The sequence below is a fragment of the Corvus kubaryi genome, unplaced genomic scaffold (genome assembly GCF_017639235.1).
Source record: "Corvus kubaryi isolate FWS band 111438036 unplaced genomic scaffold, C.kubaryi_AGA036_p1.0 133, whole genome shotgun sequence".
Classification (NCBI taxonomy): domain Eukaryota; kingdom Metazoa; phylum Chordata; class Aves; order Passeriformes; family Corvidae; genus Corvus; species Corvus kubaryi.
Window position 1 is genome coordinate 1,446,797 of NW_024580667.1, and position 17,149 is coordinate 1,463,945.

General features: G+C 44.2%; 1 protein-coding gene and 1 long non-coding RNA gene across 2 annotated transcripts in view; both read right to left on the reverse strand.

Moving 5' to 3' along the window:
- Nucleotides 1-4,479, reverse strand: part of RIPK4 (receptor interacting serine/threonine kinase 4) — a 15,493-nt gene extending 11,014 nt beyond the window's left edge. The window contains exon 1 of the mRNA XM_042033517.1: nucleotides 4,192-4,479. Coding sequence (XP_041889451.1) covers nucleotides 4,192-4,373 — 182 coding nt within the window. The 5' untranslated portion in view covers nucleotides 4,374-4,479. The remainder of the gene's footprint in view (nucleotides 1-4,191) is intronic.
- A 1,872-nt stretch (nucleotides 4,480-6,351) lies between these two features.
- On the reverse strand, nucleotides 6,352-16,840 carry LOC121667169. The gene is made up of 4 exons (XR_006016944.1): nucleotides 16,210-16,840; nucleotides 13,130-13,268; nucleotides 11,232-11,603; nucleotides 6,352-9,290 (listed from the first exon to the last, which is right to left on the reverse strand). It is a non-coding gene; the product is annotated as an uncharacterized LOC121667169 (long non-coding RNA).
- Between the last annotated feature and the right edge of the window lie 309 nt (nucleotides 16,841-17,149).

A 17,149-nucleotide genomic window follows, 5' to 3' on the forward strand; every position in this document is an offset into this window, starting at 1 on the left:
AAAGAAAAAAAGAAAAAAGAAAAAAAGAAAAAAGAAAAAAGAAAAAAAGAAAAAAGAAAAAAAGAAAAAAAGAAAAAAACGAAAAAAGAAAAAAATTTTAAAAAAGAAAAAAAGAAAAAAAAGAAAAAAGAAAAAAAGAAAAAAGAAAATGAGTGTACACACAGGACAGCTGGGGTCATGTAAATCACAGGGTGCACACACTTTCTCCTGTAAGAGTACCAGAAGACAGGGGCCCACACATCAAGAGCTCCAGCACTGGGTCCAGTGCCAAAGAGCATCTCTCTGTCGGAGAAGTCAGCACAGATCAGCTGTTTGCAAGCAACCAGAAATACTACATGAATGGGAGACCTCCCAATAGCTGTCTGTTTCCACTCCAAGTCAGACCTCGCACAGATAGGGCTGCATTCCTTGGATTCTCCTGCAGAGACAAGGGCCTTGCCCACTGCCCCCGTCCCCAGGGCCCAACCCTTGTCCCACAAACCCTGCCACAAGAACAGCAGGAATTACGACTGTACCTGCATTTGCATGCACCCAATCTTTATGCCCTAGAGATAACACTGCTGTAAAACTACAACCTTAGACTCACCAGGCAGTCCTTGCAGTTTTATATTCCCCCACCACTACCACCACATTTCCCTAATGGAGTCTGAGAGCAGTTAAAGTTGCTCCAGAGAAACTCAAAATTTGTAATGGGGCCATTTGTGTGAGCCACCTCCAGACACAGAGCAGCCAGGCTTCTCCCAGCCCAGGGGAGATCCAGCCCTGCTCTCCAGTCAGGAATTCAGGCTTCCTCTTCACAAACTGCTGGTGGTGCAGATGGAGGTCCACAAAATTACACCACCCTTGAATTTCCTCAGAAACTCTTTTCATCTGCATCATGACAGAGGTTTTAAGAGCATGCAGTGGCCTCTGCTCTGCAGGGTACGTTTTTAACAACTTCCACACTGCTGACTCTCAGAGAACAATGTGAATATGAGAAGACAAGAAAAACCACTGTATGGTCAGGGCAGAATATGCTGGGGCAGGGGGAAGGGAAGAAAACCCCTTTTTTCAGGTTAACAGATGTCAGCCCTGCTAACAGATTTCTGCAGTGCAGCTCTGGTACCAGAGGATTACAGGCTAACCCGGACAGCCAGGCTCACCCCATCTCTTTTAAGGAGCACAAGGTGAATCTTAGGTTCTCCCTACACAGAAAGGACGTTCATTCACCTTCACCACCTAAATAAATGTCCACTAACAGCAAGGCATTCCTAAAACCTCCTAAATGTCTAAGTGCTGCTCCATTCCCAAATCCAGGATGTGCAGAGGGAGACATATGTAGGGCTTTGCTCATTTTTTTTTTTTCCCTAATCAGGAATTTTTTTCCACCTCCACACCCTGTAGTCACCCCCATGGCCAACGCCTCCAGCAAAGAGCCCTCTCCAGGAAATGTTACATCCTTACAATCTGCACGTTTACGTTCAGCAGAGGAAATCCACACAGGATTCTCTCTCTCCCAGCTTGCCACCTTTTTTCTCCAGACCACACTTCCATTCCGGCCCACACGGGTAAAGAGAAGAGACTTCACCCTCTCCACTGCACGTCCTGGGGGAGAGGCTCCTGCACCTTTCCGTCACACACTCTTTTGTTTGGATTCACATTGAATCTCCTGTCTTGAGAGCATCCTGAATCCCATGTGGGAAACGAGATCTCAGGAGCCGGGAAAGCAGGAGCAAATAAGGTGTTAGGAATGGAATTTGGCTGGATCGTCTGAGAGGGCTTGGGCTTAAAGATAGAAAACACTTCTGGCTCTACATTCAGTTTTTCTTCTGCTTGAGGCCACTTGGCTCTATGATGTGATAATTGCCGAGGGAATTACTCCAAATCTCTCACTGTCTGCAGAAACACCGAAAGAGAGACTACACAGAGTATTACCACCACCAAGCCATTACAAACAGGGTTTTAATGTGGTACCAAATAAATACATCAGAAAAAGCCTCTGTGCTTTTCAGTTAATGTTTCTGATACCACTGGCAATTCTTCTTACTCTTCACAGGGTTCCAAGAAACAGCTAGTCCAGTTAATCTCCTGGATTAACAACCTAATTACAAAGGCTTGTTGCAACCTGCCAGCTAAAGAGGCAGTGTTTGATTCTGTCTGTGCCCCCCACCCCACCATTTGAATAGCACAAGTTTATTAGAAAAGTTTTGGGTAAAAAGCAACCAACTTCTGAAACGGGGTTGGTAGAGCAGCCCAAGAACCAAAGGAGAAATAAAAAAGAAAATAAAAAATTCAGTGTAGATTTATTTTGCAGAAGCAGCTCTTTCAAAGGCCAGGGATACTCTAATTTCTTATCAATGCTCTCCTCAAGCATCTGAAGCACAAATTCTGCAGTAAATAAATTACTATTTCAAGAAGCAGTTTATTAAAATCAATGAGAAGCTGCAGGAGCCCCATGCCCTCAAGGTTCTCCAATTCAGAAGGCATTTTTTGCTTCCTGACCTGCATATTTGTATGGTCTTCCAATATTTGCACACCTCATAGCCACGGAGGGACAGCTGGCTCTCTACTGCACATGGAATATATTAATATAGAGATTTGATAGCAAATCTCAGAATTAATTGTTCATATTAAAATAGGCAACAGCATCCTTTGTCTCAGAGCAAAAATCAACTTTCTGAGTAAATTTTTAGATGTACACTGCAAATGAAAAGTATTACAAATGTTCTAGCTTATTTTTAAGACATGTTTTAATCTTAACTTCAAAATTAATCAGCTACAGTACTATTTTGATCAATAAGCATCAAACCTGAAATCTCCTTTGAGGTTTTAGTAGTAGGAGGGCTTGCAGGTTAGCACAATAAAACTCACTCTGCAACTTAAAGGTCTTTTCCATTTTATTCACAGGCAGCACAGTTACCCTATGCATATAGTAAACTCTCCCTCCGCAAAGGACATTTAATTTCATTTACTATACTCCATAAGCCATGCCTACTGCAAAGTCAGAAATTCAGATAATGGAAAAGATGCTGCACTACCCCAGAAATCCTGCAGAAGATGGGTTTACAAACAGTTTTAATCTTATCTCCCTCCTTCTGCAGGAAAGGCAACAACGGGAAACCTTTTGTGACTGAGCCAATCCACGTCTCAAAAACTGAGCTGCAGAATCGGCTTGTGAGCTGGCAGAGATCCCAAAGATCAAGTGGAGCTGGGAAAGCTCCATCAACATGACTTGTGCATATTCACCTCCCTCTGCACAGAGGCTGAGCTGCTGGAAGCCACTACTGTCCCTACAACACAAGGATGTTTCTAAAGATGCATCTGACAGCCTTATTCTCCTAGGAAAGGAGACCTGCCCTCGACAGCCCCCATCCCTGGGGGTGTTCAAGGCCAGCTTGGACGGGGCTTGGAGCAACCTGGTCTAGTGGAAGCGAGCTGAACGGGGTGATCTTTAAGGTCTTTTCCAACCCAAACTGGGCTATGATTCTGTGATCACACACAGACAGCGTGAGCACAGCACAGCCCATCGTCCTCACCAAGGACTACCACGAGTGACACAGGCCGGGGGGCCGGGGAGTCCCACCGTGGGCCACCTTTTCCTGCAGTCCAGCACAGCTGCACACTGGAGCCCCCAGTGAGGGCTCACCCCGAGCAGCCGGACACACGGAGAAGCGCTGTGCCTGAACTGGAGCCGGACACATTTCCCAGCACGTCTCCCTTCAGCACCCGCTCCCTCAAGACACCGAACCCGCGGCTCCAGCGCCCACACCCCAACGCCCCCCAGCCCGAGCCCGCTGCCACCACATGTACCGCGACTTCAACACATGCGAGCTAAAGGCCTGGCTCTTCCCAAGCCCCTGGATCCCCTTTCCACTCCTCCTCCTGCCCGTCCCGTCCCGGACTGCGCCCTGTGCCTGTGGGGCCGCAGCGGGCCCGGAGTGTCAGTGCAAGCCGACACACGCACAGCCGGGGCTGGGCAGGGCAGAAATGCCTTCCGAATGGCTGCGAGGGAACGGGCAGGACACAGGGAACATTTCACGGCATCTGTTGTTGCTGTTGGTTGTGAGACGGGCAGGGCTGCACACAGGGAGCTCTCAGTCGCTCCGCGGCTCCCCGGGTGCGCATCCGCGGGGCGACTGAGGGCTCGGAGTGCCTCTGTGGGAAGAGTCCCTTGTCCCCCCATTGCCCCCATTCCCCTTGTCCCCCCCTTACTTCTCATCCACATGGAGGCTGGGCGAACACTTGATGGCGAGCCAGGTCTTCCAGTGGAGGTGCCGCACCTTATACACCTGCCCGAACCCCCCCGAGCCGATCTTCTCCCAGCTGCTGAACTCGCTCTCCTCGAAGGTTTTCAGCAGCCCCATGGCCCAGGGGGAGCCGCCGTCCCTCGCCATCGCCGCTGCTGCGCCCGGACACCGCCCGGCTCCGCGCAGCGCAGCGCTGCCGCTGCCGCCCCGGCCGCCTGCCCAGGTGAGTCAGGTGTGCCGGGGGGGACCGGGCTGGCGTCACTTCCTGGGCCGGGCGAGTGGGTGGGTTTTGCACAGGTCCCTTTTCTCTGCCGGGACAGGCGAGCGGGGCAGTTGCCCGGTTCCAGCTGCCCCGGGGTGACGCTCGCGTCCAGAGCTTCCCCCGGCCAAAGCGCTGGGGCGGGAGGGGAGCGCCGCGCACGCTGCTGAGCTCTGACAAACAAGGTGTGACAAACAAGCTGTTAAATAAAGGAGAGGGAAGCACCAGCCATCGCATTCCTGCCTTTTCTTTTTCCCCTGCCCAGGGAACCGCAGCGGGCCCCCGTGCCTCCGTCCCTTGACCTGTGCATCCCGGCCCGGTGTGTGGGACTCCGGCCAGCCCGCCCCAGGCTGCTGTCTGTCCAGGCACGCTCTGAAGCAACAATTTTTAGGCTCCGGGAAGCTATTGCCGAGAACTGACACGTCTCTGGGTTTTAGGTGCCTGTGGGACTAGAAGCTTTGATGATCCCAGCGCTAGATTTCCTGGATCCTTTTGTGGATCTAATTGCAGGGACCACAGGACTCCCAGAATCGTTCTGTTTGGAAAAGACCTCCAAGATCATCAAGTCCAACCTCTGACCAATCTCCACCTCGTCAACTAAACCATAGCACTAAGTGCCATATCCAGTTTTGTGAACACCTCCAGGGATGGGGACTCCAGCCCCTCCCTGGGTACTCCTTCCAATGCCTGACCACCCTTTCAGTGAAGAAATTCTTCCTAATTCCCCCCTGAACCTCCCCTGGTGCAGCTTGAGGCTGTGTGGCCTTTCATCCTGTCCCTTGTTCCCTGGGAGCAGAGCCTGACCCCCCTGGCTGCCCCCTCCAGTCAGGGAGTTGTAGAGAGTGAGAAGGTCCCCCCTGAGCCTCCTTTGCTCCTGACTAAACACTCTCACCTCCCTCAGCCACCCCTTACAGGACTGACTCTCTGGATCCTTCGCCATCTCCTTTGCTCTTCCCTGGACACACCTAAGTATCTTTCCTGCATTTAGGGGCCCAGCACTGGACACAGCATTCGAGGTGTGGCCTCAGCAGTGCCCAGCACAGAGGGACAATCTCTGCCCTGGTCTTGCTGGTCACACTATTTTTGATACAGGCCAGGTGCCATTGCCTTTCTCGGCCACCTGGACACACCTGGGCTCATGTCCAGCCATGACTCAGACCAATGGATACAGGGTCTCACTCTGTCACTGGGATGCTGCACTTGGAAGGAAGGAGCCTGCACCCTTTGGTATGTAACAGGATGGTGAAGAGATTGCTCTGATCTGCATCGCGACCTTCACACCTATCACAGGTCTGAAGGTTAGTAAAGCTCGTCTTTGTTTGTTACACTGAGTATCAGACTCGAGGTGATTGTTCTAGGCAGCCAGTGTGTGTCATTTAATCTGGCAGGTTGGGCAATAGATAGAGGACAATGTGTTTTAAAGCCAGGATAATAGCTGTTCTTTGCAAAGCTCCGTTTAAAAAAGAGTCTACAGAGACATTTAATTACTTTCAAAAGACACAGGACATGAAGCTTGTTCTTAAAGCTTTATTCCACATGGATTTCTTCCTGCTTAATTTACTCTGGATTAAACTAAACAATGGCTTACTCTGAATGAGAACATCTATGTATAAATAAATCAGGAATAAGAAATCGCTGTGTGTAGAGAGAAGCTCATGGGTCACCTCTATGACCCAACAATACACCTTCATCTGGTCATCTTCTCCTGGATATCATCCTGACTTGTTCCTTGCTTTTTTTTGGGATTCAGCTCTCAGTGGATCAGCCTGGAGAGTGTGCCATGCTCTCAAGGAGCTCTGCTTAAACTGAAGTGATTTGGGGAACCAGGGGCCTGGACTTTTCGAAGAGTGCATGACTTTGTTCCAAATAGCACACCAGATACTTAATTCCTCTAATGATGCATTGTCACTCAAACTCCTGTTTCACTGGGAAGATGGTGAAAGTTAAGCAAGACAAAACCCAGCTTGCACTTAGCTGGCAGTTAAGTTTAACCAGAAAGTAAAATGTGTATCTTCTGCCTCCACTGTGATTTGAGAATTAATTCAACAAACACCAAGCAAGAAAGGAGTCAGAGCTCATGACAGAACACGGAAAGAGCTCATCTGAGAGAATTTCAATTGCTTAAGTGCTTTCAAAAGGGCTAGGCCTAAATAAAATTCACATTTAAGGTGCTTAGAGGACTGGCTTCCCAGGCTCTGAGCTTTTTCTTGATGAAGTGTAGAAAGGCTAGGAAAGGACACCAGATGAGCTTGTCTTCAAGAGGCAGAAAAAGAAGCCAGCAAGTGAATTCCAGAGCAGTCAAGTCACTGAATAAAAATAAATAAATAAATAAATAGATAAATAAAATAAAAATTAAAAATATCTTAATAGTTGGCCAGGCTGACAACAGTCAGTACTAGGTTATTGAGAACAAATCTTGTGCAACCAACCTGATTTCTCTTTTTGTGGCAAGGTAACCAGTCTCGTGTAATTCCTTCTCTCCTCTGCGTGTATGTTAGCAGGGGCACAGCAGAGAAACTCTCTTCTTACTCTGCATTGGTGTCTTGCAGTATTTCCCTGTCCTTTCAGAGAACAGGATTCAATCCAGTGCTTCAGCCTGGTCTTTTTAGAATGAAATGTTTCTAAAGGGTTGCTTGGCATGAGTGAACTCAACCAACCTGGTGCTTCAGAAGGTCTCAGGGCACCTTCGTCCTGTATGTTAGAGCTAAACTATTTTGCTTTTACATTCTGTGAGCAGAGAGCAGCTGGCAACGAGGTAACAGCTTTAAAGTTGATATAAAACAGCACTGATTTGCAAAACTATTAAACAAAAATCCATCTCTTTGACCACTCTGCAAATATTTAGCTATGTCTGGCTTTTTACACACAGATGGTGCAATAGTGCAGCTGGGTTAAGCCAACCCAAAGCTCTGAAGGAGGCTGCTGTCCCCTTCTTGTGCTGGTATTCACACGGCTGTATTTGCATTCACGTGGTTGAACGGTAACTGAATCAGCTCAGTGATCTCACTGAAAAAAAACTCCCTTGGTTAGTTTTCAGACAGATCAGAAAGCTGGCCTGCCTGACCAGGTGCTCCTTAATGTCAACAGCAAGGGAGGCGAGTGGGCTGGAAGGAAAGTGCCTCCGGAAGAAGGTGATGAAAGGGGCACGGTTGCACATTGGAGAAGATGCTGGAGTTCCTTGCTGGTCTCACTTAAAGCACCCTCACGAACCGTGGAGAAGTGTGGTGTGGAGATGGAAATGAGCAGTAGGAAGAAGGTGGGAATTCTGAAACCAACTTTTACTGAAGGAAATATTTTAAAAAGCAAAGTGCAGATAATCCTTCTGAAGTCAATGACACACTGGACTGGACTGCTCTGGGCACATGTGTGAATTTTTGTGAGTTCAGAGCTGAAGGTAATGGCAGCTCTGCCTGCTAAGCACCCCAGGAATTCGTTCCTTTATAAATTGATTTGAATGCACGAAAGTTAAGCCAGGAATTAAAAGGCAGTTTGGGGACCACGCTTGGGCCTTCAGCAGAGTGGTTTTAGTGCTCGCCATAGCTGAACAAATGAGAACACAGGTTAATAAAAACCTTGTGGCTTCCTTGTAAAGATGAGAACTCTTCTTTAGAGGCAGAGAACTGAGGCACATCATCATTTGCTGGAGATCACATAAGCTTCTTGCTGTAGACAGTAACAGAACAAACTCTGTATTTGATGTGATCTAGAAAGAAAATTACTGGTTTGGGGCTTTAGGTAGGCTTTGCAGATTGCTTTTAACATGCCTTATTTCATGGAATTATATGCTAAAAACCATATCAGGGCAACCACTTCTCTCCCAGACACTACACTTTAAAGCTTGTGCAAAATAACAGCACTGCTTAGTGAACCAGCTTTGAGATTCTTTTTTTCCCAGAGACAAACACTGTGCTTTTTCACTACGGCTTTATAGAAACTACTGAACTTTCTTTGCTAACATTCTTCCTCTCTAAGAATAATTAAAAAGCCCTGCATTCAGGAACCTAATTGAGAAGTATTAAACAACCCAAATTTTACATGCACCTTGTTATCAGCTCTGTATATGATGGTAGAGACCCTGTACAATGTGAAAAAGTACTAGTTAAAAAAAAAAAAAATTAATCACATTTGCGTTAGCAGCAAATGACTAGCACGGTTGTTTGTGTGGTATTCGGGAGAAGAATGCCTAGTTTTACATTTTAATTCTTAAACCTTCTGAGAACAGCAAACACGTTCTGCATGATTTCCCCCAGCTCGGTCTCGCTCTGCTCCTCGGCAGCCGCGCTCATTTTTCGGGTACATTTTTTCCCTGCTCCCGGCTGCGCTGCAGGGCACCACCTCCGAGGGCACGGCCAGAAGGGCTCTTTGCCAGCCCGGCGAGCTCCTCCTGCCTCCACAGAGCCCAGGGCTGGGCCGGTCGCACCGAAATCCCCAGGGATCCCGTGCCAGAGCCGCAGCCAGACACCGCGCTGGTTTTCCATCCTGCGCCAGCTCCTTATCTGATGCTCCGGCTCCACGAGAACCGGTCCCCGCTGACTCACGGCCACCTCAGCCCACGAGCTGGTTTTCAGGCTGGATCCCACAAATCCCGGCAAACGATGCCTCGTTTGTGGCAGAGCCGCTTTCTCCTGGGAGGCACGGGGTGAAGTGTGCGTGGGACAAAGGGATTTGCGAGCCACAAGCCCCGTGTGCGCTCCGAGCGCTCCGGCCGCAGGCGCTCCCTGCCCTCTTCTCAGCGACAGCGCTCAGCCCTTGCTGCGGAGAAATCGGCTTCAGAATCACTTCGAAAGTTAAGCACAACCAAAGTTCTACTTTCCAAACCCCAAATGGGTTCACGCACAGTTGGTTCAGCACTCCCCCCAAAAAAAAAAAAAAAATTGGTATCAAAATCAGGGGAAAAAAAAAAAAAGGCTCTGCTTGTCACCAAAATGCTTTCAACTTGATCTTTTATTTTGTACATTCACAGCAGCATCTTGGGGTGCTAATAATCTTAATTTATTAAATATTAAAATTAATATTTTAATATATAATATAAAATATTGTTAAAATCGTAACGAAATATTATTAGCATCTCAACATGAGATTATTAAAATTTTAACGTAAGATTATTAAAAAATTTGCCATCAAATCTGAAAAACCCCTGAAAAACCCCTGAAATTCTTCTTTGCTAACTACTGTTGTCTACTAGATACACGGGTGTTAGCAAAACCTCTGTATACAAACTAACACAAAACTGTAAGTTACTACTGACCAAAAAAATGGATGTAACTTACTATCTTTGCCAACCCCTTGTGTGAATGCAAACTCTGTAAATAATAATGAAATAAATCAGGTACTTAAGCAACAACAGAATAAAACTCTAGAGTGTCATTTAGCAGCATAACCAAGAGCAATTATTTTAAAAAAATTTCAAAAATAGTTCTTCACGAATAAGTTATCATCCCATTTGGTCTGACCCCACAGTTGATTTTTACCTTACAAAATGTAAGTGGTGGGAATTTAGGACTTGCAGGTCATATTCTTGGCCAGCAAGTGCAGCTCCACAGCACAAGTACAAATCCAATAAATGCCGTGTTTTAATCTGCCCTGTGAAGTCCTGAGTGGCCTTGGTGTAAATTAACCTTGCTACCTGCAGTGCAGCCTGCACCAAAGGCAGCGACCTCCCCATCCGGCATGGGGAGTAAAATGTGGAATATTGGATTAGAGACTTCAGGTAAGCTGTTGTAAAAACCTGGAAAAGGCTCCTGTGTGTTCTGGCTGACTAATACTTTCCATTATAAAAGACTCTTTCTTTGGGAAGCGTTAACACCTCTGCTGCTTGTTGCAGGCCTTTGATATTTAGCAGGGGAAATCCCAGAGGCTATAGTGGTACCAATCCATTGCCCAGAGAAACGTGAGTCAGTTTTACCTGAGCTGTAAAGTATTAAAAATGCTGCCTCCCTGATTCATGCACTAAAGCAGATTAAAATCAGGCTGACACCCACATGTGTCTGGCCTTCCCCCTCTGCACAGATGGCTCAAGTGCTCTTGAAACATCATTTTACAGCCCAGCACATTTAATAAGATTCAAACCTGAGCACAGAGATCTCAGCTGCCTGCAAAGCAGGAGCTTCTGAGACAGGAACAGCCATGAGGGGGAGATTTTTACACCTGCCCCTTTTATTCTGACTATATTTGCAACGGAGCTTTTAAATTCCTTTGCAATATTTCCATTGTAGCAAGAAAGTCTCTCTAACAGCTCCTGAAGTGTTTTTGAAGTCACTCAATAAAGCTAAGAAACCTGCCAACATTTTTATATTCTTCTCTACATCTCACAAACTATTAGCTAATTTCTAATAAATAACGTCATGGGCTAATAAAAAAATGGGACTTTTTACCTACCAACTCAAACTCTTGTGCATTGGCTCAAGATTTTCCCTATAGACTGTATTTTTTTAATAAATAACTGAACACATGTATATGCTATATGAAAATACAGAACTTAAAAGTTTCTTCTTAAAAAGGGTACAAATGAACTTACTGTATGTGCATAACGTTGTGTTGATCTTGCATCTATTCTCCGAGCACATCAGAATAATTTTACAAGAAAGCTGAGAAAACACAGTGTTATATACGAGATTTGACAAGGATAAAAGAGAAAACTTTGAAACTTGCTTTGTTTAAGAAAGCAAGCCTCTTCCAAAGAGTAAAAAACCTGATTATTTTTCATAGTACAAATCCAATAAAAGACTATTTTTCTAGAAATCTACCTGAATTCCCAAGCGCAGTTGCATTTCTACCAAGTTTTCCACCACGTTGATTGGTGCTGATTGGTGTTGATTGGTGTTGATTGGTGCTGATTGGTGTTGATTGGTGCTGCTCATCAATTTCAGCAGAAGTAAAACACGTTCCCAGCAAAGCCTGAAGGTCAACACAAACTGGCTCTGGCAGAGAAATGTTTGTTTCTACCAGGACATTTTCTCCAGTAGCTGGTGATGGGGGCTGGAGCTTGTTCAAGTGTCCTCTCTTGTCTTCCAAAACTATTTTGACTTGGTCAAGATTTATTTGTCACCATCTAGAGATCCTAACCCAAACCCTTGGCTGCATCCAAACTCTGATGACTTTCATTGTCATCTTTATGTCTGAGGGGAAAAAAAAGTTGAAAATAGTGAAAACATAAACTACAAACATAGCATTTGCAGCAGAAAATAAGAGTAACATCTAATTAGATTGCCAAAACTGATAATGTTAGCAATTAAAAGATGAATTGTGTTGTTGTTTATTATGTGGCACTCAAACAAAAGGCACTCTCTGGGATGGAACACCTGCCAAGAGGGTTCCAATAAGTAGATTTCATCAAATAACCAGCATGTAAGAGAAAATAGGAGATACATATTCATAATAATATTTAATTTGTTGGATTTTCCGAAACGGAGGGAACAGCTTGTTTATGCTACAGAAGCTGTTCATATATTTCTGTACTCTCTTTGGTGGCTACAATTTGCAGGGTTAAAAAATCGGTTCCAACAACACAGGTGACAAGATTTTCACAGCTGTAAAAGCTATAAAAGCGAAAAATGCTTTTATTTCCTTGGTTGAACCATTTTAAATTTCACTATCATGATGGAAAACCTAATGTAAAGTAGTAAATTGTTTCACACTCAGAATGTCTAAAACAGAACCTGAATTAAGAAAACATTAAATTAATTATCTGGATCTCTAAAAGAGAACGTTTTAGAAAAAAGTACTTTATGATCTGATCAAGAATCTGCTGGCAACATACCTGAAATGAGAATGGCTGCTGAGTTTGTGAACTTTTTGAAGATGTCAGGTCAGTGAGTAACTCCAGGAGAAAAGTTTGACAGGTATGGAATTTATATTTCAGAATTAATCTTGGAAAGAAAGATTGTTAAAATCATGGGAGGTTTGCACGTATATATGACAAAAATTAATCCCCTGTTGAAAAGGGGAAAACCACACTAAGTAACTGAAGAACTCTTGGAATAGCTTCCTAAAATATTTCCAGTTTGTGGTTATTAGAACTTGTCTGATTAAGGAACCCCAGTGAAGGTGGAAATTCTCTGCACTGGCCATCAGTACTGCAGATCTCCAAGAGCAGGGTGACAACAGATCCCACTAAAATACGTTCATTTTACAGTGCAGCAGTGATCACAGCTCAGGAAGCTGAAGAAACAGGCAGCAAGCATGCATAAATTATAGCAGCCCAAAGTGAATTTTAATGTGTGACCACACTCACATGATTAAAAGTTTCCCTATTTTCAGGTAACATATTAGTTCTAAGCATGGAGCTCCAATACAGAAAGGTGACGTTGGATTTTAATCCCTGAAATACTTTGCTGTTGAGATTAGAATTGGCATGTGGGGTTTTTCCCCTCAAAAAAAAAAAAAAAAAAGGAGGTGGGAGGAGGTTGGCCAGAGTTCAAGACTCTGAGAATGCAACTGCATGTATCTTACAGAAAGCACTCAAAAGGAGGAATCAGGTATTTGCATAATACTTGCAAGAGTCCCAGGAATGTGTGTAAATAAATGCTTGATTTGATGAAAAATAAAATATTTCATTAACTCACACGGAACCAAATGCACATAGATTTGAAACTTCAGTCTCATTTACAGAAATCTATTTTATCCTGCTGTTTAAAATACTCACCACATGCTCTCTCTTGCAGTGCTGTCTCGAAGTCCGTGAAGTCCATGAAATAAAACCACATCCTTCAACATCACAGCTGTAGGCACCTGAATCACTGTGTGTTTCAACATGTTTATGTAGATCAGAGGCACTCTTAGAACTGAAAACAAGGTAAAACAAATAACAGATATAATAGGACAGAGGAATAGCCTTGTGGTTAATGTTTAGGACTGGGAGGTAGAAATTTTTGGCTCTGACAATGACAAGTGAAAGCGGGATATGTGTAAATTGCTTCTCTGCCTCAGTTTTTCCACCTGTGGAAAGGGGATAGTACAGACGCCTCTTTGATGTGCTCTTAATTTCTTTTTCCATTCCCTCTTTCTTCCCACACATCCACACCATGCCCAAATCCACGTTATTTTTCCACAACCATCACCCTTTATGTTCACATAGACAAAATTCTTGTCCATTACCACTCATCCTCTCTGGTATAGAAATTCCAATTATTTCCTTCTATCCCCAACAATGTGAACTCAAAAATACTTAAAATATTGATGCATTTTACCCCATTTCCAGCACCCAAAGGCTAAGCTTCTCATCTTCTCAGGGAAAGTTAAAAATAATTTGCCAGTGCTTATATGTGCAACTTGGTTTGTCACATCACCATGCCATGAGCTTCAAATTTTGTCACCTGCTGTCACAGAGGAGACAAAGAAATTATGGTGGGGGGAAAAAAACCCATTTTTTCAGTTCTGTATCACAGCTTCACCAAGATACTTTCTTCTACATGACAAGAAAAAATGAAAATACCATATTAAAATTGACATATTATAATGCAGTTAGGAATAAAATACACAGAGAAAGAATGAGATCAAAATGAAATGCAGATCCAGTAAAGAGGGTAGTGAAATAATGGTCGATTTACAGTGTTTCAGGTTACTTCCAAAAAACAGATGGAAAGATGTAGAGGATCATATTTCACCCTCCAGGCCGTCACAAAAATGATGATTATTGTTTTGCCCTTGGCACTTTCAGATGGTTTTTAAGAGGTGGACGTTGTCTGGAGGCCTCCTGACAGACAAGCACTGGCAAATTGCTTTTGGTGTTTGAGGTATTACCACGCTCACAAAGGTGGCAGGAAGAGTGTCCGTCCTCTGCCTCCCCCTTCCACGGTGGGATCTATTTCCTCGAGGCACAGCCCTGCTCAGGGCTTGTGAGATATGGGATTGCTCTGACTCTGGAGCTGGGAGAACCTCTGGCAGAGGGGCGGGCAGGGCTGGAAGGACGTACCCTGATTGTGTGTGTGAATCAGCAACCCATAAAGAATGCTTGAATTCGGATAAAAACTGGGGGTTTTAGGAGTTTGAAACCATGCACTGTTTTATAATCAGCCCACTGCTTTACAAATGTCCAGAGGAAAACAGTCATGTTGTCTCAAAAAAAATATAATCCATAGCAGCTACTCCAGGATCACTCCCTGCACAGGTATTTTTCCTCATAGTTTGTCTCAGGCCAGGAATTTTGTTCTTGTTTTCTCCCTAACATAAATAGCTTCATGCGGAAAACCCGTCTGGAATAACTTAATCTGCAAAACTGTGTCAGTGAATTTAACAGGCTCTAGGAATGGGAGTATCCACATTTAGTTGTCTGCCATGTGAATGTGTCCATGCAGGGAGGGATTTCAGAATATCTACAGCATTTGCATTCACATCACAGCTTATTTCAGAATAATTTCTTATAGGTAAGCAAGCTGTTTAAAAGAGAATTTCAATATTTATCAGCAAGCTGTTACGCAATACGCCGGGGTAGGAATATGGGAATGTCATGTCTGCACTGGCATTCTGCACCAACATGCAGACATGTGTGCTGCCAGAATTGCTAAAGAAAGCTGAATCATGAACCAGGGACGTAACAGGCTTCAATATCTGAATGGATTTAGGTTGTGTCTGAGCAGCTGGACCCTGGGATGCCTCCCAGCTCCCTCAGCCAAGTTCACTTACACAGGTTCACATCAGCCGTGTTCCTACTCGAGCCACCTTGAGATTTTCCCTGGCTGTGCAAGCAGGACACAGGCAGAGTTATCAGGGGACAAGGACAGCCAGGCACATTGTACAATTCACAGAGTTTTAAGTGCAGCCAGAGTACTGAGAAACAAATAGTTCAGTTAGCCAGGTGCTTTATTTAATATATCAGATCTATCTTAATGTGCTACGCTTTAATCAAAAAAACCCAAAAAAACCCAACCAAACAAACCAAACAGCGTATTCAAACAGCTTCATGAGTTAATAAAACAGAAATAAAAATCTCAGTTTGGATTTATTTCCAATTTCTTTCCAAAAGCACCCTGAGTCTAATCTAATGAAATGCGGAGTTGCTAAGCATCAACGTGTGGAGTTGTAGTCAGTGAAAAATCACATTTCCTTAAGAATGCAACTAGAAAGCAGACTCTTCCCCGACTGAGCAAGTCTGCACAAAGCCACTGGTGTGTTTATACAACCTGAATGTTCCCAGGTCTGGCTGCATGGCTGGAATATTCCCATTCCCAAGGCAGAGACCCAGCCGCGCCTCTGCATTTCCTGTGTGTCCGACAGCAGTATCATAGGTTTCCTCGTGCTTAGATGCACCAGGATTCTTTCCCAGACAGTCATCGCTGCCGTAGTCGGCCTTGTGGGAATCTCTGGGGACCCGAGGGAGGTTGTGGTTAGGTCAGGGAAGGACTGGGCTGTGTGAGTGAGGCTGATGATGTGCTGCAGGGCTGCAGCCCAAGCTGAAACACACCTTGGGCTTTCACCCAGCCCTGGGTCGTGAAAGCAAATAAACAGAGGTGCAAGAGGAGAATAAACATCTGCATGGGAGCCACTGCAAAAGAGAAAAGCCCCCTAAACTTTTTGGTTTGAAGGCACAAAGAATGGAATTTCCATGCCTCAGAGGCACAGGCAGTAAAGCTCTTACTTTTCCAGCATTTGTAACACAGCTGACCTAGGTTCATATATCAATTTTCTTAGCTGATATAACAATGCTTGTAACTCTGTTGTTTATCTGACCTGTAGTTTATCTAACCTTGAGAAAAGTATGTTTCATTTTAAGAAGCTCTAACTTACCGTGTTTCCTCATGTGATCTTGTAGCAGCCTTTCATTGGCAAAATGTTTCCGACTTTTCTGTCAAGCAAATATTTTCTCTGAATTTAAACAGGAACTATTTAGTGGCAATACAAATAACTTATGAAAGATTTATTAATTAATAACTTGCTGCTGCCAGATTCACTAATATAGTAATATAGCATTGAGACAGTTTCAATATGCTCTGTCACTACAAATTTAGTTTAGGCTTAATGAAAAGGATTGTTTATCAGTAAGTAAATATCCTAAACAGAATAACAATCTGTTCAAAAAAACAACAGATTCAAGTTTGAGGTCTTCTGTCAATGCACCTACTTTCCATCACCAAAACATCCACAAATCCTAAATATATTCTAAGCACTTAAAACCAGAACAAAAACACCACCTGTCCCTCCCTTTTTAGCTTGCAGGAAGCACACCACGTAATACACAGTTGGTTGAGGTAGGGAGTATTCTGGTGAAGAAAACATTCACCAAACATGCAAAGGCAAGAGAATTTCTGTGCTTCATGAACATGACAACCTTCCTGGAGCAAACCCTGCTTTTATGCAATTGACTTCTCTGTCAAATAGAAATATTTATTAAATTACACATGCACGTTCAATGAAAATCTTAGAAATATAAACAGAAGTGAGATCATAACCCCTTGCTGTTTTCTGACACTTGATTTTTGCATGATCTAAAAACTTGGTGGTGTTGACCATTCCTCCACAAGTAGGACACAACCTCTCCTTTTGTGGAGGTTCTTAAGTGCTTCCACCTACATATACAGCTAAGCCTATGCGTTCCTTTAAATACACCTAAACCATCTAAACCAACCAACCCAAAATAAAAACTGCACAGGAGGACTGTGCTTTCTTATGCAGAAGCAGAAGAGCCCGTCACATACTTATGTCTGACTGATATATTTTTAGAAATACA